The following is a 23636-nucleotide window of genomic DNA, read 5'->3' on the forward strand; positions in this document are numbered from 1 at the left end:
TCTACTAATGGTTTTATTAAATTTCCAGAACAAAGAAATCAGCCTAACATGATATATACGAGAAACAAGTTTCTCAAAATGTCAGGTACACTGTCGAATATCAGTCTAATGTAAGATGGGGTTTACTTATTTTATAAATAAATTGCTCTGAAATCTTCTGATAAACACCATAGAAATACAGTCTTTTTCACTGGGATTTGAGTGAGCTGGATTTTGAATTAAGAAATTAAAAAGGAAAAAGAAATCTCTGTATTGAAAAGTTAATAATCAGAAGGCTCAGGCCAAGAATCAAAATACAAAAAGTAATACAATTTCTTCCCTTCAAGTGAAAAAAGTGGAAAGAAAAGGAAGACAGGGCTTCAAAAAATGGTGAAATCACTTTTTACGTGTAAAGGCAGATATTTAACTGACAACTAAGTAATTCCTTTCCAGTCCTGTTTCATATTAAGTAACTTGAAAAATAACCAACCTCTTAACCTAAGTACCTATTAAAACCCATTCAGATGCTTAAACGTTTAAAGAAACTGATTTAAAAAATACTTTATTGCTTCTATGTTTCCATAGACAATACATACACAACTGGTGCAACTGGTAACAAGACGAGAACAGAAATGAAAACTCATTTATGGTTCAACTGAATGACATACAAAAGCATAGTGTCCCCAGTCTTCACCTTAGAACATAAGCAAATCCTCAGTTTCTCCCTTTCTCCTCCCAGAGCCAAAGAAATGAAATATTGATCCTCATTCCAAATCAGCCAGCAATTTCCCTCAAGTTCATTACCTAAAAGATAGTTAATCTGTTATTAAAAAATTGATATAAAATAACGAATACAGTAATTAATCTGAATGGGAGAGGCTCTACCAGAAGATGAGAGTGCTTTGCTAGCAACAGTCCCGTTCTCTTTCCCTGAATTGCCAAAACGTTCAGAACCCCACGCTCCTCTCGCCGCCCTGGTTAGCTAAGCACGATGCAAGGCTGCTGCCAAAGGGCACCACAGCATGCAGGGAACCATGCCCCCACGGCGCTTCCACACAGGGTATGCCTTGGTGAGGAAAACCAAATGGTTAGGCCACAAATTAAGTGGTTTCCTTCAAAGTAAAAGTCTGAAGTCTTATTTTCATTAACATTATTTGGATAGATTTGTTATTCAGGATGAAAGCCTTATACTCTATGTATTTTAAAAACACACCAGGAAAAGATGAAAGGTCACTTTGCATTGTGGTGGCTTACCTTCCCAGAGCTGAATTGGTGTGGTCTCTTTTTAGCAGAGGATAAATTCCCATTAACACATTAAAGTAAGAAATAGCTACCTAAAGCTAATGTACAGGCAGACACCACACGATGCAGCTGTCCATAGGAATTGGCAACCTGGACCGCCTTAATTCCAACTTGAAAAGCTGAGAAAGAATGCCATTTCAGTGCATGCCACTCCTCCCGTCCTTTTTAAACATTTCAGAATTGGTAAGTTTATAGATTGATGCTACTGACAGCTTTTACATACTAAAAGCATTTACATTTGTTTTAAAGCAGTTCTCAGTTTAAAATAATAATTTAAAAAATCACCAAAAAATCCCACCCCATTCCTGTAACTGGCAGCATTAGCTCTCTGGGGCCTCCAGCAGTTAAGAGCAAAATCCTCCTAACGTAGCAGCAAACCTGGCAGAGTAAAACGTTTCTAAGACGAAGGCATTTCAATTATTCCACTGTGCAGCCTACCTTGCCAATCCTCTCTGTTTGCTCACAAAGACTCAACTTCAGCATTCCCCTTAAGCATGATGAGCAGCTCCAGAAGCGCTCCACTACTGTTTGCACATATTTCTCTGTAAAGCCCCTGGTAAAGAAACCTTTGGCCTGAGAGGGACCAGAAATAAGGCAACATGGAACGCTTCTCTGCTGTTTAATTTGGGGGCTGAGTTTAGCCAAAGCTTGTTTCCAAAGCACTACTACTGGAAACTATAGATGGGCTCAATCAAGTTAGCAGCAGAAGACGCCATGCCAAGAGGCCCAAGATCCAGCAGCTCCCACACCAGCACAGCCGCAAATACCATCGGTACCGAGGGCAGCCCTGGGCGTGCGTGGCTTTGGGGAATGATTTTTTTGACCTTTTGTATTGGCAGCAGCAAAGCTCACGAATAAATGATGAAACTGCCAAACACTGGAAGGGGGATCGTTGCATGGCCTTGACACTACCGCGTACCAGTCACTGTTACCCGTTGCCAAACAGCGTCAAGCCCATTGAGGTCACTTGGCTTCTCCATACAGACACAACGTGTGAATGATGTACAGCAGTATTTACCAGAAGTCCAGCTTTGCAGGAGCATAACGGAATAGCTTTATCTTACAGGGAAGGGAAACACTTTCATTAGTAAATGCTTCAGGCAGGCGAGCCTGCAACCTGAACTTGCAGGCACTGCCTGGGACAGTGTCTTCACCAAGGTCACAATATACACATTTCTCCATTACAGGTAAATCAAGTAGTAGACTGTGTTATCAAAGCTCAGAAGAGATTCAGTAGTAGAGGAAACCAAACTAAAATACTATCATTTAGCAGCCATCTGTAAACACCAAGGGTGCCTAACTAGGGTGCTCTATTGCATTTCAGCAAATTGATGATGACTTAATACTACAGGTATCTTAATTGTGCTTCCTTGACTGATATTAATGATTCTGGTGCACTTCCTTCATGTTTCTCATTAGGACGTTGAAACAAAAACAGACACTGTACTTCTCTGACATACGACTGGAGGGGATGTCCCTCAAACTCTGGAGCACTGAAAGACTGCTCCCAAAAATCTTTCCCAGGTTTCCCACACAGTTCTAAGCAGCCAGAACCTGGCAACAGCATCAGTGTCATATGGATTAAGTTAAGCATACAGTGCAGCCAACTAGTAAAGCTAATAACCTGCATGATTTCTTATTGAATCCTGCCTATTTAATATAAGGTGCTGTCTAATAATCTCAGGTATGAACACTAAGGTTGAAAGGAGTCAGCCTTGCAGGACGATACATACGGCCTGAACAGTCAGCTCCTCTTTGCCACCCTTCACAGCCACGCAGAGTTAAGGCCACCCCACTTACACTGCAGGCCAGTACAATGACCAGAGTCCTTCTCCACCACCCAGCATCATTTGACAGCTCTGACAAAGAGCAACTTTACCTCAGCTATAGCGAAAGATGATGTCGGGATACCCACTTGTGCTAAGTTTGCAGAGGGCACACATAAGATAAAAATGCATCTATTTGATTCTTAACAATGACTTCTTTTGGGTGCAAGTTATGTGGCAAGTAATGAGCCAGAGACATCTCCCAAGCATCCACAAAGTGCACAGGAATTCCTGAGAACATTTTCCTCATGACAGAATCAAGCTGAAAGGAATACCAGTCACTGTTAAAGAGGCTCACTTCTGGCCCCAGCTCCTGAACGTTAGCAGTTCTGATGATGATTAAAGTCTTGGGGCTGCGATCCAGCAGCTGAATAATTGATCTCCGAATGTTCCTCAGCCGCCGGATATACACTTCCACAGGGAAAGTGCTGAAGTGGGACCATATCGTTATGGCTATCACCGTGTTTCGCCCACCCACTATGCCATTCAGTTCATTGGCAATGTAGCGCAGCTCACTGCTAAAGACCGTTGAAAAGCGAATGGGTGGCCCATGACAGCGGAACTTCAGTAGAATATTGTGCTTCAGGTCCACAGACATGAAAGGGCCCACGTTCTTTGGACTCCCCAAGTTAAATTCCACCAGATCTGAAAAACCAAGAGCAAGCATTAGCGAAAGACGGCGTAAGAGATTAAAATTGTCAACACGACACTAAGACCACAATGCAAAAGTAGCAGCAGATAAGGAAATCTGAACATAATGCTAAGAACTCTAAAATTAAACAGAAGATGAGCGCCATACATGCAGTATTTCAGAGCAGAGGTTATAGGTGCCGAAATCTGCAAAACAGCACACTTCAACTTCACAAGGCTGTCAACGCCTTTTCCAAGTTTCCCAAACTATTTTCTTCTCTCTCATAAAAAAAGAAATAAAAAAAGAAAAAAAAAGAAAAGATGACTCCAACTCCTCATTAAGGAGTCTCAAAGTCTGTGTTCCAACACATTAACTGCTTTAGGGGGAAGGGGTGCAGGAAGAGTATCTAATTGGCTACTGAAATTCTGTTATTTAAGTTAATAGAAGAAAGGGCCCAAACCCAACCAACAGTAACAGAAGTCATTTGCTAATTGATTCCCAAGTCATTCATGTGACTGGGATGCTGCAAGGCCTTACATGGGCACCTGATGTGACTTTGCTTCCCAGGGTGGCCACCTTAACTCACAGCCACAGCAGCGGTCCTCACTGGTGAAATGTTTCACAAGGACAACCCTGCAGATACCTCGTGGCCCCGTTTCCAAGGCCCACGTCTTCCCAGTGTCTGCTCAAACATTTGACTAACTGTCTTTCTGCCAGCACTTCCAATGATGCTTTGTCTTTCCTCTTCCTTTGTTTTGTCACTGCCATTCAGTAACATCAGTTCTGTGTCCAAGATGTGAGATCTAAAGCTTTGCAAAAGTCTTTAAGGACAAAATCAAATTTAAAAAATAAATAAATAACCTGGGACAAATGCTGTCAGATATTCAAACCACTGCCTTATTGTGGAGTCTCCAAACAAGTGGATTACTTTTCCTTGTAAGCATTTGGTTATATCATCTGACTTGTTAAAATGATGGATCCAGTGTATTCTGGACCTCCACTGGTCCTCATGGTAATAACCAGAAGGGGAAACCGTGGGATCTTCAGCTCTGTCCATACTGCTTGAATCTGGAAAAGAAAAATTATTTGAAATTAACATACAACAAAACCAGCCTCCATGACCTCTGTGGACATATAGCCAGTGATGTATGAACATCATCCCTAGTTTAAAGCGAAAGAGTATGATGTAATGCATAGATTCAAAAGCTCCACGCATCACACTTCTGTCAGCCCAAGTATTGCACCCCCTATTTCTGCAGCAGAAACCTGCAACTACTGACAGAGCTGGCTGAACAGCTATAGTTCAACCTGATTTAAATTAAATGGTATCTCTGACGATAAAGTAAAACACAGTAAGTATTTGACATCTTCCATACTTAGACAGAAGCGCTAAATTGTGGATGCTTGCAAAAGGTAGAGAGAAGCACAGGCAGAAAGCTCAGCAGAGCCCCTTCTCCCCCCAGCTGGGAGGGACACCAGGATCCCCAGCCCTGCCAGCCCCTGCCCTGGCAAAGTGCGCTGCCCCCCCCAGCGCCCAGCCTCCCACCAGCAGAGCCCCTGCGCCACTTGGGCACAGCCCCACAGCATCACCCCACCGCTGCAGCCTGGCAGGACACCACCGACTGCAAGGTCACAACCTGACACCACTCCAAAAAATAATAATAAAAAAAAAAAAAAAAGAAAAAGAAATCCATCTATGGATTAGCACGCACACCCCGACATGCCTGCTCCAGCTACACGGGCTGGAAGCGTGAAGTCGGAATCATGAGGACTCCAGAGCTAGGAAATGCCAGAACTAAAGCTGTGACTGAGAGTTTTATACGTCCCCTTTGAATGTATGAATTATGGGAGTCTAACGCCATGGGTCTCACACTTTCTCGCTGCTCCCTAGCCCCCTCCCCTTTTACTGCCTGGGGTAGGCAGCCCCTTGAAGGGCCATCAGACTACCCCAGGGAAGCTCTGCTCTGTAGGACGCTTATTTTGCTTGCAAAAACTGCCTGACACCTTGCGGGCAAGGGCTGGAAGTTACAGGAAGAGAAGCTGCAACCTCGTGGTTGTGTCAGTCAAACACAGACGTATTTCTCTTAGTATCCAGCGCAACACCAGTAACCGGTACGTGGCAGTTCCGTGGGTGGTTAGCAGTTCCCCCTTCACCACGCGAGCATTCAAACACCCAACCTGAGCAAGCACAGAGCTGCTCCCCAGCACAAACACCAGCTGGGCACAGACACATCCAGCTGTTTAACCACTCTTGCAGGCAGACTGCCTGTCAAGAACAGCCCCTGCCCTGTCCCAGCTTGCAGCTCTTTGGGAAAGCACACAGTGCCATGGCCAAAACCGTGCCAGAGACCAGCCTGGCTACGCAGAAGCACAGGCAGCAGAATTCCAGGGCCCAGAAGCATCCTGGACAACACAGGTGTAACCAAACTCTAAACACTCCAAAAAAGAAACTATGACCATCTTTGAATGCCCGTTCCTAACGGGCATTTTTGGCCTCACTGTTACTTATACAATATTCTCCGTGTCTTGCATTAGTAGATCTTAACCTCCTTAGACCTCACAGGGGCACTGTAAAAAGCAAACCACTATTATGTTTGTATGACACAAAGACTGTAAAACTGTGAGTACCACAGGAAAAGCAATCAAAAAATTTTATCTTTGGATGACTGTTTAAATCAGGCAACAGGGGCAATGAAGGGAAAAAAAAAAAAGAAAAAAAAAAAGAAAACAACTAGTAATGTTGACCCATCCAATATACATGAAACAGGAATCTTAGAAAGAAAAGGAAAAAACCCTCTGTATGGCCATGTAATTAAAGACTAATTCATATTGTGAATTCACAACTTCAGTTCGTTTGTTTCTTAAGTTTTGATGTAAAAACATTTCCTTTTTACCTTTTTTTACCTTTTAAATTGTTTTTTAGGCTACACATATGTATAAGAAAATGGTACTAGAACAACTTTTTGGTGCCTCCCACTAAACCCAACACCAGCATTTCAAACCTGCATATAGTACCATACCAGTTTTGCTCCAGAATTCACAAAGCCATTACTTTTGGATGTAGTAGAAGAGAGTGAAAGCTCCAATCTGAATAGTTACAAACCAAGAACAGAAGTAGAAGCTTGTATTTGAGAAAAATAGTTTTAAAAATCAGCTTGATCTACATTTACACCACCCCCCCCAAAAAAGGTATGTGCAAAGACAGCAACAGCAGAAAATAAATTTAAGTGTGCCATCACTCCTAACAAATCCATACCTCCATGAACATTATACCAATGTATTAAGTTCATTTATTCAGAGACAGTTCTGCTTAGCAGGAATTTCCCTGAGGAATACTGTGCTGTTCCTATCAACCCCTTCTAACCCAGCATTAATCCTCAGGAAATGCAAGCAGGCTTTGATCATCCGTAACTCCTGAAGGAAGGGTTATATAATTAAATTTCAAATTTGCAGCAGTTTCTGCAAGGAAATACGTAAGATAAAACAAGCAACAAAAAACCTGTCATCTAAATGATCTGGAGAAAGAAAGGAGGCAAGTGCTGCTGGCCTGATAGCAGCACTCACTTTTTTTCAGTGAACAGCAAATCTAAGCACAAGAAATGCTGTAGGCTGCGTTCTGTTAAGACGTTACTACTCAGGTCAGGAACTCTACACGTTAAAGTCTCCAACATCTTACACAAGACCACATCTGAAATGCTTTCAATTAAGAAGTATTTCTCTATGTATCACATTTTATGCAGGCTTTTCAGAGGCATAAAAAGCATGCATGTGGATATGACAAACAAGATAAAACCTCTATGTTCAATTAGTACGGACTGTCTCTTTGTTCTGGTTTTTAGACAGGGTACAGAACAACTCTGTTCTGGTCCACAACTGCAGGTGCTGACATCCTGTGGTAACACAAATGATAGCAATACTTAAATGAAATTATCAAAATCTGTTACACAAAATTCTTCAACAAAGAAAGAAATTAAGAAAGGCCATACAGCTGGTTTTACTCTATGAACTTGAGGTTTTGGCGAGCAGTTACTGTAAGATGTTTTACATCTCTGAGTAAATGCTGGGGGAAAAAAAAGACACTTTTGGCAAGAGAACAAACTCTTTTTGTAACTATTTTTTGCCAAAAAACCTCATTTATATATGTAATTTTAGACAATCTTGCTCTTAGTAGTGAACTTATACTACAGCTAACACCCAAAAAACCTTCATCTTCTCAATACAAATTTAAAAGTTAATTTCTATTCCATGCTACAAAAACAAACAAATCAATTATTACCTCATGCCTGTTGTTCTTTTATGACTTTAATGATGAATTAAAAACAAGAATCTTAAAAAGTACACTTTACCTGTAAATACCTTGGGCTTTACAATCACTGAATCAGGTCCACTGGACAGTATTGGCTTTTTGATATTCACATCGCTTGAACAAAAAATAATAATAATAATTTTATTTGTAAAATTCACTGTGAACTTTGAAGGTAATATTAATCCCCTTTTTTCTTAATCCACTTCAAATAAGTACATAGGACTTGCCCTAAGAACTTTTTGCTTTAGTTCCTATAGCTGAATTCATTCTGTGTTAGTTTCCTCAGGACCACTATTACTATTCCGCACCAGAATCCAAACCCTGCCCCCACCGGGACACAGACCCGGCACCCAGTTCAGCTGGCCCGGAGCCAGGCAGAGCTGCCAAGCTCTCGGAGCTCTGCAGGGAGCTCGGGGGTCTCCCACAGAGATGGGAAGCACCCGGCTTGCGGAGCACATACCGCCGCCGGGAGACAGAGCACCAAAAGGGCATGCTGCTCCCGGCCCTGCCAGCGCTCGGTCGGTATTAAACCGATTACTGCTTATGAGAAAGTCTTTGTCTTTAATTAGGGACCGCTTAACTTGGACAATGAGCTCAGGTTGCTCAGCTTTAATGAGCTGAGGTGTTTGTCCTGAGCCCCCTGAACAAGCTGGCTACAAGCAGGGCCATCCAGACAGCAACACGGCACGCGGCTGTGTCACTGTGTCACAGTGGTAAGGGCACCGCGCGCAGGCGTCCGGCGCGTGCGAACCCTGCGAGGCATGGGACTGCGCATGCCTGCACTTAGCTGAAACACAGAAGTTTACATACACTAGGTAATAGTGTAAACTACATTTGTTTATAATATAAACAAGTGTAAACTATATTTGTTTACAATAGCGTAAACTATTTTTGTTTTTCACTGAGTATCAAGGTGGGCCAGAAGCCTCCCCTATGGGCAGACGCACCGCATAGGAATTCTCCCAGTTCCCGAGAGACTCCTGGCACTGCCTGCAACAGTGGTCCCAGCCGAAGGGTGGGCCTGCGTGAGGTGAAGGTGCTAATTGGTGATGTCTCCTTTCCTTAGTCTCTGTAACGCGTTGCAGTAATGATGTGATGCTTTGCTCCTACTGCTCTTTTATCATATTGTGCATAGTAACTAGTGCTGTTTCCTTTTATCATACTGCATGCTACTTTTCCTCTATTACAGCGTAATATAATAAACTGCATTTATTCATGTATTTGACTTGGAATTCATTTCTACTTGGTACCCAGTCAATCAGCAAAACAGCCTGTCTCAGTACACACCTCTGTGGAGGCAGCCCCAGCCTTCAGCCACAACAGTCCCACAGCCTGCCTGGCAGCACACGGCGGAACTGGCAGCAGCCAGGCATCACCACCGGCAGCTCCAGCTTTAGGCGAGGCCATCCGCAGCAGCTCCAGCTCCAGGCAAGGCCAGCCCCGGCAGCCCGGCATCACCACCAGCAGCTCCAGCCCTAGGCGAGGCCAGCGCAGCATGCCCTGCCTCTGGGGAGACAGCGGCACTGGCCAAGGGCCAGCCCACGTCACAGCTCCCCAGCAATAAGGTCCTTCAGTCGGACAGCGATGTCCTGAATACAGGAACAAAGCTCATCCCCCTAAACACCGCGAGAGCTCAGAAGTACTCGTTTGTGGATGTCGGTGAATCCTGATCATTTTGTGTTGGCCACTACCACTCCTGCACAGCTGTCCCAGGTGCAGAGGTTTAATACTAGACTCTCATTCTGTCCCTCATTGCTGTTTTAAAGAGAATCTGTCTAATGTTTTTCATCATTTAAGAAATAAATTACTTGGAATTTCCATGAGCCATTTCAGTTGAGGATCTCAGAGCTGAATGAAAAAAAAAAAAGAAGAAAACAAAACACAATAAAATTTCCCACTCCTTTTTGGAAACATCACGAATCAGCCTCAGCCACATTTTACAGGTGAACTGCCTGAGGCACAAAAAATCTAAAGACCCACTTACAAACTTGGTAAGGAGTAGCCAAATCCCAACTCCACTGGTATTTACTTTTGATTTCTGCTCTTCAGTTACAAACATGCACACATACTTTCCTAATTAAACTATTTGGAGCTGCTGCTCTAAAATCTTTCCTAATTTAAGCCTTCAGTGGACATACTGCAGAAACACTTTCCTTCAACCTCTTCTTTGAACAAGGCAGTAGCCTACAACCACAATTCTGACACTGCGCAGCAGCTAACTTTGTCTGATTTCAGCTGAGGGTACATACATACAGAAGCAGATCTTTCCATCTATCCACGCACTAAGAGAAGTTTGTTGTTTTCTTTTAAAATGCTGAATGCAGAAGAAAAAGACAACTGTGAAACTAATCTGCTTTTACATTTCATACAAACATGCAGGGATCATTTCCACTTGCAAAGGTATTGCTCAGCAGTTTGCTCTACCATGTGTTTTCTTCTTAATTAAGGACTTAAAATTATTCCTAAGATTTGAAAGTCGTACTGAGCAACAAGGAAGGCATTGCATCACATGTATGATGACTTTTACTGAGGATAAAAGGAATTGATATTTTGTGCAAAAATAGACCTAAAGCCTGGAGCTTTTTTATGTAGTTCAGATTTGGCCAAAAATACATCTCAAAGCATCATTATTGGTATTGCAAACATAGGTGTGGAAACAGAAAATGAGGAAACAGACCCCCAAACCACAACCAGATTTAGACAGCATGCTCTTGTGACTTTTAGCAGGCGCACCAGTATTGAATTCAAAGCGCAGAGAGAACTACACTCCAAGTTTCTTCAGTTTAAGAGTCCTGTGCTCCTGCATGGCTGAACAGAGGGGAAGAGACTATTCAACAACTGACATCAAACACCTGCTCCTGCAGATGCACATCTCCTCTAAGGCAATCCGTCATATTCCACCCATAACCTAACATTTGTCTTTTTAAAAAAAAAAATATTTCACTGAGTACATATAGATTTAACAACATACCTTTGGAAAAAGAGGCTTTCCTCTTGTGTCAGAAGACCTTTCTGATATCCACCCTTGGCATGGCTGATTCGGCTGGCACAGGGCAGTTTTCGAGGCTTATAGCAGAACCACGGCTCACCGGTGTAGAGATCTGTGAAGTTACAGACCGGGAGATCTCCAGGCAAGCAAACATTGCACTCTGTGGTTTCCGAATACCTCCCAGACTTGAATGAGCTTTTGAAGTAGACCCTGTCTGGCCTTTCTTCTCGTAAACGCAGGAGGACTTGGATTGCTTCGCTCGGATGGACAAGTGACACGGAAACTTTGACCTCTCCTGGCCAAAGTAAGGTAAAGTAGACTTTGTAGAGGCCGTTCTGGCAATCTACAATCCTTCCTGTTGCTCCAGCTTTCAGCAGAGGAGAGTGAATTCGTGCCTGTAAGTAGTCTCCGCCATACTGCTTGGGTTTTCCTTGGAAATCCTTCATGCGAACGAGTACCTCTAACTGATCACCCACCTTGAAGAACCCACTGGGTTTCACAATCACAAAGTCGCTATGTGTGGGATCAGTGCTCTGTACAAAGGCAATTTTGCCGTCAGGGGGTTTGGGCCACTGTATTGCAGCAAGCAACGATTCCTGTTCCGCCTGGTCTCTTTTGGACAAAGTCTGCTGCTTATAGCCACAGTAAGGCTTCCTGGTAGTTTTGGTTGTCTGTGACAGAGAACGCTGGACATTGTTTTCCGTTATCCAATTTGACCCTGAAACCGTGTCATCATCCAGGTGCTGAGGAGGAAAAAGATTACCTGAAATTGTGCCGTTACATGAAACGCTGTGAATAACAGAAGCTTTGTCAGGAAACGATCCCAAGAATTGGGCTTTGCTTTTTACAGAGCTTTGAAGCTGACCAAATGAAGCAGCTTCACTAGAAGACACAAATCTATTACTCTGACCACGGTCTTTCTACAGCAACAGGCACGCAACCTGTGGTTACTCTGCTCTGGCAAAGAGGCTTTTACAGAAATCAGGTCCAATATTTCCCATGGCAGCATTCTGGCTACCAGTGTATTCTGTGAATGCCAGCAAAGTGAAAAGAATTACAAAAGGTTGTATGATTAAGTAATAATCATGTTTAATTTTTTTACTGTAGTAACATTTTAGCCTTTGAGCACAATGAGGTCTAATGGCAACCCAACATAATGCAAGGAAATAGGGTTTCTCTGAGATGTTACACTGCAGATGAAGCTGATGCACCCCTCGCACACGCCTTCAAGAGAAGTCTGCGTTTCCCTGTAAAGCACAGATTGGAATAAATGGAATAAAAAGGAATGCTTCAGGGGCAATAGATTAATGAACTGGTAGGCAACCACAGAGATACCATCTTCTTCATGACATCACACAATTTTGCAGGTTTGCATTAGGGAAATTTAAAAATGCAGCAATCTAAGATGCCAGAGCTACCTGTTGGATTTCTAATCAGCAAATCCAAACTTACAGCTCAAATATGCAAAAAATCAGCAATGAGTACTTAATTATCAGGTCATGTAGAGAACTTATCCATACTTTTACTTCATAGTGAAGCAAACTCATTTTTCAAGCAAAGACTAAAATTATATAATGTACCATTCACATGGCATCAGCGAATATGCTAGTTTAGATCTGAAAGGTTGCTATAAAGTCAATACTACACATCTGCAATTTTTTAAAAGATCATTGTACTTACCAATATCCTTGTGTTTTCCATTTACTTTCCCCATAATTAACTGCTCAGCAATGTCATAAAATACCCAGTGCTTACATTAAAGCCTAATTTATGGCTATAAACCTATCTTAATCCATTAAAATACCACCTAGAGTACATATACCTACTAAAGTAGTTTCCCCCCACCCCAGAACATTTCATTTGATTTTGCCAGTATATTAAAGTCATTTCACAGAAATTCAATGTATTTTTTTAGAAGAAAGGTAAACCTAGCAAGCAATAGAAATGCATGGGATTTTGAAGCCCGTTACGTAAGAAGTTGGTTTTGATCGGCCAAGGGTGAGAGGATATTAAGCACACTAGGATGTAGGATGGATACATAGTATCTTCTCTGTTTTAGATCCATGTTAACTGTAAAACCTGAAATTGCAAATTGTTACATTATAACTATAAAACGTGAATTGCCGTGTATCCACAGATAGACAAAATGTTATTACCACAATAGAAGGTTTGCTTCTGTTTTACACATCCAACCGGGGTTTAACAGATTTTCCCTGAAGGCCATCTGAGATAATTCATAATTATTTCTATTTTCCGTCACAGCAAGCAAAAACACAAATGTACCACAGCATATCACTTTTATTAATCCAGTAAAGTTCAGGCAAAGCTGAGAATGAATCTCAGGCACACTTCTTTAAATCTTGCCTACATGCATCCTTGAATTAAGCCAAGTTTCTATTTTTGGATACCTTCACAACTTCTTCATTTCACTTGCTTATGCATATACATAACACAGTAAATAGTGCACAGAAGTACTTTTTGAAGTTAGCTATATATTTTGATGCACCCAACAAGCTGGTGACCATCTCTCAGTCAGCAAAAATATTTAAGCATTTTCCTAAGAAGGGCTGATCATGAAGAATATGTGTACTTGATTAATTCTTGTGTTCAGGGTAAGCTCCTCAAGAGAAAGTTTCTTTATTTTCACTGGTTCTTCAGTGGTCCGTACTTTAGGTTGGTGTGGGTGGCACAGGAAAAAAACCTCAACCTTTCAAATGAAGAAGAGAGATGGCTATCTAAGAAGGCCTTGAAACCAGACCTATCACTGTTTTTAACCTTCTCTACATTTCTTCTGGATTTTTAATCCAGCCTTTCTGTCAGAGGTGCAGATGTCATTCATGGCCTAGCTAGCCTTCCTGCAGTCTCTCCAAGGGCATACCTATGTCTTCCAGTGGGAAAACGTGCAGAGAACACCAGCCCACAAACTGATATTCAGAAACCAGAGCAGATCTCTCTAAAACAGTCCACCCACACAGCCTTTTTAGCAAAGCGCAAGGCCAAAGCTCTTCACTGCAGCTGAGGTCCCGGATGAGCACTGTCACTTCAGCTCCAGCATCTCCGGATTATGACCCATCAAGCAGAACTAACCATACCACAGATATCCCCTTGGCCAATCTTCAAGGCTGGGGGGTGGGGGGAAATCTCTATGAAGGTAAAACCAGAGCTTCTTCAACATCCTGAAGGACCATTCTTTCTCTAACATCCTTGTTCATCTTTACAGTCCTCTCCCAAGCCCAAACAGGACCATGTATTATTGCAGAATTATACGTTTGTGTGTAAAAGTAAACTACAGCACATAGGCTACTTACAGGAGAAAATATTACAGAGATTCCTTTTCCTAGTTAAGGCAGGGAAAGCATCAGAGTCTAATATACCAAAGATCTTTTACCAGAATAGGAAAGCTTTCCAAACCATCTTCTTTTCTTAAGTGCTTCCCCAGGCTCACCTCCAAACGCATGCTCCAGTTCTCCTACCCCTGCGGACACTCCGGGTTTGCCCTGAGGCAGACTGATACCTTAGTCTGTCCCCTCGCCGTTTCCTACCCCCGTCTCTCACTGGCATTTCCAAATCTCTCTGGGTCCTGTACGTGAATAAGTCATACCAAGCCCATGCAGAACTTCAGGCTCTCTACTCTAGTTAGTAATCGAAACAAAATAGAATTTAAGTAGGGCAGATAAAGAACGTTTCTCAAGAGTCCTCTTCCTTTATGACACAGACTCTTTTCATTTTTAATACAGTCTCCACATTGAATAATACTTGTCCTGCTTTGCTTATTTCCATATATATACCACTCAAGGTGTCTTGATTTTGAGTTGCAGTTCCCAAGAGGTTTTGTTTGTTGGGTATTTCAATTGCTGCTGAAAAGGTGGAACTCCACCTCAAAGCCCAGTATCTTCCACCAGCTGTAGCTCTTAGCTTGGCCTAGTACATTCGGAACAATTGCTGTAAACCCGCATCCGTACAGGAAACATCGGAGGAGATTCCCAGGAGGCAGGCATGGGGGAGAAAAAAATTCCTGTTTGCCCAACAGAGTCTCAATTTATGCTGCAGACAATATTTGAACCTGAACAAACACTGATTACTCTAATGTCAGCCATCTTATTTTCAGTAAATTTACACTCTAGGTACTTTATCCCTATTTGTTGCCTAAGACATGAGATCAGTTCACTGTCTTTACAGTCTCACGGCACCGTGTGGGTGCTAAGTTACTCTAAATGTCAAAGCCAAACCTAAAAAGCCATCATCTGACAGACAAATGTTCCAGCAATAGCCCGAAGAAGATGATGCAGTTATCTTTTGTAGGCACCTGCAATTTAGCAGCAAGAATAAAGAAAAAAAAAGCCACTTTGTTATATAGTTCTTTTGTTCAGTTCCAGCTGTTTGATTCCACATACCATTCCTTCGTCCTTGCAAGAAACTTCCCCTCTCTCCATACACCATCATTTCCAAGTGCTTAAATAGAAGAATTCTCACAACCAAACCCAAAGTGGTTCTGTTGCTCTAAAGGCAATTGGTACAAACATACAAACTCTCCCATATCCTAAAGGCATGATGTTGTTCCTCGGCAACAACCTGATACTTTGTGGAAAATTATTGAACATTTTATCCATCTGGCTGTGTTTGCAAAAAAAAAAAATTAAATGAATTTATATATAAGAAAATAAAAAACCCTTTTTTTCTGGTACTATAATGTAGTGGTCAGCTGTGGACCTCAAGGGAGGAGTTACTCCATACCAAAAACTAAATTAAACAATTAGCAGGCTATCAAATATTTTGTGGACAGTTTGATTATTTATTTTCAAAAACAAGGTAAGAAAATTAAAATTATGACATGGGTAGGGCTGTTGAGAGGGTATCATTAATAACTTAAGAATTCAAAAGGGAAGCCTGCAACACGACTGGTGAGGCTGCACCTCAAATCCTGGGCTCAGTTTTGAGCCCCTCACCACAAGAAAGACATGGAGATGCTGGAGCATGTCCGGAGATGGGCAGCGGGGCTGGGGAAGGAGCTGGAGGACAAGTCTCATGAGGAGCAGTTGAGGGAGCCAGGGGTGTTCAGCCTGGAGAGAAAGGGGCTCAGGGGGGACCTTATTGCTCCCTACAGCCACCTGACAGGTGGTATCGAGGGGGGAGTCAGCCCCTTCCCCAAGTAACAAGCCATAGGACAAGAGGAAATAGCCTCAAATTGCACCAGGGGAGGTTTAGACGGATATTCGGAAAAATGTCTTCACTGAAAGGGTGCCCAGGGATGTGGCCAAGTCACCACCCTGGGAGTATTTAGAAGATGTGTAGATGTGGTATTCAGGAACACGGTTTAATGGTGGGCTTGGCAGCACTGGGTTGGACTTTTAAAGGTTATGACCTTTTCCAACCTAAACAGTTCTAAACTACAAAAAAGTAAAATCCTAACAGGAAAGAGCTGGAAAGCTAGCTAGGGACTAGCTGATAACTGCCTGAGCTCTTTAGCTTTAACCGGCTAGATTAGATGATCTGGGGATCAGAAGCATGTCTAATGCATTTATTTAAACAGTCACCAACGATAAGCCCTCCTTCCAGAGCCTGAACAGATTTGGTTACAGATGTTCCATGAAAGCTCTCTAAGACTTTCTGGCTTTGATCTCTGACTGAAAAGAATCAGCACAGATACCTGTATTAGACTGCCAGGGAAGCTATGACAAAGACAAAGACCAGTACCAGAGCAGTTCCATTCAGAGAAGACCACAAAAGGGTTAAAGTTGCATATTACAGCATAAAGATTTACCAGCAACACAATACTTAACTGCCTTTGGAATATCAGATAGGTAAACATCAACAAAGCCACACAGATACTTCTCAGGAATAGTGGCAAGCAGCAGCACAGAGCAACCACCCATGCTGCACTTTTCACTTCACACTTGAAGCTCTGCCAGAGCCCTTTTCTCTAAGACCAAAAAAATCCCTGAAAGAGACAACAAAAGAAAAGCTGCCTTCTATGTTATACAAAAGTGGCCATGCTAACTCAAACCAAACGTCCATCAAACACAGTATTTTGATTTCCAGTCGCTTTCAACAGCAGGTACGCAGGAAAAGAATACATGCCAAACATGTTGTGATATTTCCTCCTGAAAACTTAATCCAGTTTCTAGCACTTTATGGCTTAAAGACTTCTTAAACACCAGGGTTGACATATTTAAGATTTAGTACCCCAATGGGTTTTTCTTCTACGAATTCATCCAGACTTTTTGAATGCAGCTACACAGTCTTACTGCAAGGACCTCTGCAGCTTTGCTGCAGTCTATAAAAAGCCACCCCTGCTCCCTTTGAATTCAGCATCTGCATTTTATTTAATGTCTCCACTAGTACTGAAATAGGTAACAAACACTGATTCTTTAGTTATTGATCCCGAGTCACTTGTGACTTCAGACCTTTCAAACATCTTCCTAACCCTTACCTGAATCTCCTCCAATTCAATTAGATCTTTTTGGGGGTGAGAGGGGATTTGTAAATGTGGGTCATTTCATTTGGGCGTCACTAGCCAGGAGGGGGAAAAAAAACCCACCCAAAAAAAGTCTCTGCAAACAGGACACATACAACTTAAAAGCATAAAACAATTACTGATTGGTTAACACAGATAAAAGATCGCTATAATTTAATGAGGTATCAGGCTAAGCATTATTATGCTCACCCACCAAATGCCGCACCGGACAGCCTGACCAGGCAGGCAGCCAGTGGGCAGGGTCAGCCTCCAAAGCTCCCTGCAGCACATCCTCGCTGGTTTTATCTGCCTTGACGCTGGCGTTACTGACTAAGGCAGTTTGAAAGCACCTCTGCAGTAGCATAGTATGGAAAATGAAGAAATAAATATGCAAGTCAGACACAGCAGAAGGAAAAAGGAAAGAGAAGTTGCATCAGTACAGGCTGGAGGCCAGCTAACCGCTTTGCAGAAACAGACCTACGGATGCCAGCGGACAGCAAACTGCCCATGTGTCAGCAGCATAGCGTTGTGGCAAGGAATTAACAAGAGCATAACCAGCTGATCGAGCACAGTGGTAATTCCCCTCAGCTTGACCTTGGTGAAGGCATACCTAGAACACTGTGTCTGGTTTTTGGACACCCCATACCAGAATCATAGTGGAGAGTCCAGCTAAGAGCCCCCAAGATGATTAGGGGGCCGGATTACATGACAGAACGGAGACACTAAGGGAATCTGACCTTTTTTAAAAAAAAACAAAAGACTGGAGAAGACCATGAGGGGATCTAACTGCAGTCCTTTTGCTGCCTAAAGGGGAGTTACAGAGCAACTAGAGTCAGAAGTATGTATTAAAAGGACAAGAGGTAACTTCCACCTGCACATGAGAGAAATGTTCTTCCCTACGAGAGGGATGCAGCACAGCAACAGGCTGCCCAGTCAGGCTGTGAAATCTGACCGCCCTCGAAGACCATCCAAACGCAGCTCAGCAATACCCTGCGCAATCCAAGCTAACTTTGCAGTTAGCCCATTGAGGAGGGTGTTGGATTAAATACCTCCAGATATCCCTTCCAGTCTGAACTTTCTGCAATTTCAAGTTGTAGCTAAATGCTGCCAGTCCCAACTCTAACCTTACACTCAAAGAGGAATAACGCTGCTCAAGTCCTGTTGGAGAAGAAACAGGCTCCACTTACCTCCAACTGAAAAAAGTTATGGACCAGCACCACGACAGCCAGCACTGCCATAAGCAGGCAGAAGATCTGCAGTCTGCACGAGTCACGCCACATTGTCCGTCCGTGTCCTTCCCTCCCATGTTAGACGCTGCCATGACTTCCAATCACCACAAACGTGAATGTCATTTCGTCTCAGTAGTGCGCAAGAGGACTCAATTGACTTCCACTTCATTACTGCAGATGCATTTACAAAAATTATATTAAGTCCCCAGAAGGTTATTAGAAGGAAAGTTAAGTTCGACATTGAAAGTACGTAAACGGCAGAACTTTGCGCAGCAACAACGGGTACAATAGAACTGTTAAAACTGATTTTTGTGGCATTAATCTGAACAGTACTATTATGTCACTTAATTCTCTAGGGTATTTCAAGGCAAAACCCTAATCATAGAACCAGTCTCACCTGTATTTGAAACAAACAAACAAAAAATAATCAAAATAAGAGTAAGATTTCTTTCTGGCAATCAAAAAACCCACCCACCCACCCTATTTCTCCATTAGGCCACACTGTCACCATCCAGCAATCATGAGCCCAAGACTTCTAGCAGAAACTTGTGGGTTTAGACATCTCCCTGTTTACCTGATTAGAGATTCCAGTAAGTTGTTACAGAAGACTAAGGCCCAAAGTAAGATACAAGATACTTTCTCCCGTTCTCTGCTGGACAGAGGGGAAAAAAAACAGTAAAACCTATCAGTTAAACAGGTGATATCTAACAGCTGAAAGCACTAAAATTGAACTGCAGAATTTTTCTGTAACATTAGACTACATCCTCCCCGTTGGCTTTTTGATTAAAACAAAAAAAACAACCCTAAAACATTCCTTTTACATCCTGTTCTTCTATGCAGCTCTAATGGTAAAAAACAAACTTCTGGGAAGAATGCAAGGTGTTGGGGTTTGGGTTTGGTGATTTTTTTTTTAAAAAAATAAGATGTAATAATAGTCATGTTTTCAATAAAATTTAACTTTCATGAGATACAGTTTTTGAGGTTGCTTGATAGCTGACCCATTATAAAATTGTAGACTTGGCAGCCGTTGACAAACAGTTCTCACAGCTTTAATGCTTGTTCAGTTTGACACTGGCATCTTCCTTCTTCTCTAGAGGGAATTTTGACAATTTTGAGACAGTCATTTCACAAGCGAGAAGAGTACCTGTTCCTGCAGGAGAAGCTCTAAACTTGGAAACAGGCAGCAGATGGCAAGGAGAGACAGGCAAAAGACACCAATCTCTTCAAACCCAATATTCTCAAAGCAGCGTTACTCATATTACCATTTACCAAGCACAGCAACATAATCAAACGATTAGATAAATTCTGTGTAACTTTCTATAAATAGTATAACTGAGAAGTTACACTATTTATTAAGACTACATAAAGAGAGCTGCATAAATTTAAATGAAACATAATGATACATTAAATATCTAAATTAGCTAATTAAATCATTCATTAAATGGACATAGACTAGAAAACTGAAATGTATTACTGGTATAACTAGGACAGTCTCAAAACAGACCGCACATGAAATCGCTTCACAAGGATTATAGGGATTATAAATCCAAATGCTTTGCTGAGAATTACAGAGGTTGCATTTCGGACTGATGAGCAAGCACTGAAAGAGCAAGATGTCCATTAAAGCAAAAGCATCAAACTGACACAATGCAACAAGAAGGCAGCTTTGCTGGAACAGCTCTGCGCTAATGCAAAGTATTAACTTTGTATAAAACATCAACTCGGATTTTAAACTTAACTGGTAACGCATACACCTAAATACATTAAAACACCGATTTAAGGCCATACATGACCACTTGAGGAACAGAAACAAACACATTAGAGAAAAGGGGAATTTCCAGTTTTGTTGCTGAGAATTCTCTTCCAGTCACTGCAGAGCACAGGACACTGAAAATCGATAAAGGTGATTGCCTGCACCAAAGGCGGCTGTGGGGGCGACCCCCGCTTACTGCTGCTCAACCCCTCCAGGGTTTCTGTCTGCACCGAGTTCTGAAGCATTCTGTGCGCAGGACTGGAGTTTTCTGCTAAAGGCCTCAAGGCACTTCCAGGTTTGCCATCCCTGAATAACCGATCCGGTTCATGTTTTATATAATGGCAGCACACAATTATGCCAAAAAAGCCCCCTGGATTCTCACCTTATTCTTGGAGCATCCCCTGAAGCCATCCATGCAAAAGGCCAGGGGTAACCTTGAAAGCAATACAGGAAAATCCCCATAAATATATACACACAGACACAATTTTTAGTAACAACCGGTATTTTGGTGGATTGCTTACAGTGACACAAAATAACCTGTCAGTTAAGACTCCATACTAAAATTAATCTTGTTTCTACAGTGATCCACGGATTTTTTTAAAAAATATTTAAAGTTTTTTTAACTCCAGTCCTCTGCCTTTGACTTCTCTGCACCTTATCACTAAGCATTACCCCCCTCAGCTTCGGTCCTCCTTACTGCCCGGCTCACTTTGCCCAAGGTTAGAAATAAAATTCAACCCGGTGGCATCTTCATAAACAGTCTCCAAGCTCTCACGCCCAGTATTTTGTTTTTAATTACTTTTTAAATTATTTTTAATGTTTTAAATTGTATTACTTTTATTATTTTTTGTTTCATTCTTTTTAACGTTTAAATTTTTGTGAACGTTTATTACTATTTTTCATAATTTTTGTTTTGTTTTATTCATTTTTTATTTTTATCTATTTTTTTCTTTTTTATAATTTTATCTTTTATTGTCATTATCCCCCCAGCGCTGGCAGGGCGGCAGCTGGCAGCGCCCCCTGGGGCCGCCCGAGCCCAGGGTCGGGGCCGGGGCTGCTGCCGGAGCCGCCCGCACCCAGCCCCGCTGCGGGAGAGGGCCCCACCGCGGCGCGGCCGCCCCGGCCCGGCCCCGGCCCCGGCCCCGACCCAAACCCCGGCCCCGGCCCGGCAGCCCGGGCGTGCGGCCGGCGGGAGCCTGAGCGGGACCCCCGCCTGCCAGCCCCCCCACCGGGGCCCCTCACCTCAGCCGGCCGCGGTCCCCCGCCGCAGCCGCTCCCCGGGCCGGCCCCCAGGGGCTCGCCGGGTGACTGCCGGCCCCGCCGCCCGCGCCCCGCCTCCCGGGCCCGCCCCGCCGCCGCCCCCGGACCCCCCCCGCCCCGGCCCGGCAGGCGAGCGCAGGCCGCTGCCGCAGGGCCGGCCGGCTGCGCGGCGAGGGCGGCGCCCGACGGGGCGAGGCGGTGCCGCAGGCCAGGGCCCGGGGTCGGCGGAGCCGCAGCCGCCATGTGCCGAGCCGGGCCGCTGCCGCTGCCTTGCCGGGGCCGGGCTGCCCGCGCCCCCGCCGGCCCACCGCCTGCGCCAGCCCGCTGCCGCGCAGGCCCGCCGCACGCGCTCCCTCCCCGGGGGGCCGCGTTACCACGGGGACGGCTCCCTCCCGGGGCAAGGCCGAGCCCCGCGGGGGCGGCCGATGGCGGCCTGGGCGGCCCTGCCGGCGGCGCGGTGGGCGCTCCCCGCTGGCTGCGGGCCCCGCTCCCCCGGCCCGGCGCACCGCACTCGGCAGCTGCAGGCAGCGGCCCCCGCCGAGGGCGGCGCTGGGCAGCGGCAGGAGCGGGGAGGAATGCGGGTGACCTGCCAGCCAGGGCGGGGGGGCGAGGAAACGGGGAGGCTGGTGCGGAGCCCGGCTTATAGCCCGGGTGGCACCGCCGGGCTCCTGCGCGGCCCCCCTGAAGCTGTAAGGAGCTGCTTCCCGAGCAGCTGACGTGTGGAATTGAACTCTCTAACTCAGGATAGGTTACAAGGCGGGTATGTTTAATTCACCAGCAGGCATCAGGGTGGATAATTCCAAAAGCACCTGCTGCCCCAACTTCTTTGTGCACATCTGATTTAAAGTATACATTCATACATAGTCAATAGATGCCCGAGAATAGGTTGAGTTAGGATAACTAGTCTACCAAGAAGTCATTATCATTAGTTTCCTTCCATTTGCACTTGTGCATTGTCATGGGAGTCGTTGAGGGTGAAGGCTTAGTAGTCTCCCTCACTCTGAACTTTTCACCTTCACTCTCTGCACAGACTCAGTCCTGTCTTGAGTTTCTTCCAGACCACAAAACAGGACAGATCCAGTTTTCCTATCTCCAGGCACAGATGTTCACATACCAGTGTCTTCTTATTGGCACACAGAGCATGCCAGGTCCACCTTATCAGTACAAAGGGCCCCAGGGCCGGGCTCATTTGCAAAGTCATACTGTGAGCTCCTCACCTCATCTGCAAAGTCACACTGTGAAACTTCATTTTGTACACACAATGAGAATTTTAACTATTCTAAGTTTTCCGTATCCTATTAATCTAGTTATTTCTAAGCTTTCTATCACAGTCAGGAATCTGGGGCAGGTACCTATTCATGGGGCACAGGCGACAGTGCCCCACAGTTCACACACCGGCTCCCAAGTTACTCCTTTATCCACACACAGTTGCATCAACACTCCATACATTTCCTGGAATAGGCAGCGCTTACACAAAGTATTCACATTGCACACAACAGCCTCCACTGCCCACACACAATCTCCCTTGGGTGGCCGTCCTCACCCTCCTGGTGGTCTGCTGCAGCACAAGCAAGCTAGCAGGCTGCAACAAGGCTTTACCATTGGTCAGATTCTACTGTCTATGCTGCATCACCTTCCTCCAGAAGCCAGACCAGACCCCTCCACCTGACTCCCTCACCTACGCTCCTCAGGGCTATTTAACCACTTAGCAGGAACAAGCTACAGCTGCACATCATCCATGTCAATCAACCCACTGCCGCTGAGGCAAGGCCACAGCTGCATGTTATCAATGCTGATCAACCCACTGCCTTCATTCCTACACAGTGGTCCATAGGGATGAAGGCCATATGTCTTCCTCATCTTGAACTTTTTACCTCTACTTCCTCACACATGCTGTCTATTCGTTT

At 44.1% G+C, this 23636-nt stretch overlaps 1 protein-coding gene across 8 annotated transcripts; it reads right to left on the reverse strand.

Moving 5' to 3' along the window:
- Positions 1-525: 525 nt before the first annotated feature.
- On the reverse strand, positions 526-22912 carry NXPE3 (neurexophilin and PC-esterase domain family member 3). 8 transcript variants are annotated; one of them, XM_040583146.1, is made up of 7 exons: positions 22639-22897; positions 20852-20903; positions 18675-18887; positions 11016-11776; positions 8085-8158; positions 4600-4806; positions 526-3752 (listed from the first exon to the last, which is right to left on the reverse strand). In XM_040583146.1, the coding sequence occupies exons 3-7, from the start codon at positions 18765-18767 to the stop codon at positions 3202-3204; spliced, it is 1686 nt and encodes a 561-aa protein (XP_040439080.1). In that variant the 5' UTR covers positions 18768-18887; positions 20852-20903; positions 22639-22897; the 3' UTR covers positions 526-3201. The 8 variants fall into 8 exon arrangements, with proteins under 8 accessions (XP_040439080.1, XP_040439081.1, XP_040439084.1 ...); XM_040583147.1 differs by lacking the exon at positions 22639-22897 and adding an exon at positions 21712-21772; XM_040583150.1 differs by lacking the exon at positions 22639-22897 and adding an exon at positions 19291-19368.
- Positions 22913-23636: the final 724 nt, after the last annotated feature.

Source organism: Falco naumanni, chromosome 2 (assembly GCF_017639655.2).
Source record: "Falco naumanni isolate bFalNau1 chromosome 2, bFalNau1.pat, whole genome shotgun sequence".
NCBI classification, from domain to species: Eukaryota; Metazoa; Chordata; class Aves; order Falconiformes; family Falconidae; genus Falco; species Falco naumanni.

Coding starts and splice junctions, on each gene's coding strand:
- NXPE3 (XM_040583146.1), bottom strand. CDS start 18,767: ATGTGGCGTGACTCGTGCAGACTGCAGATCTTCTGCCTGCTTATGGCA. Junction 11,777..18,674: donor ATAACTTTTTTCAGTTGGAG/GTAAGTGGAGCC, acceptor TTTCCTCCTCAG/CACCTGGATGATGACACGGT. Junction 4,807..8,084: donor AAAGCCCAAGGTATTTACAG/GTAAAGTGTACT, acceptor TTTCTTTTCCAG/ATTCAAGCAGTATGGACAGA.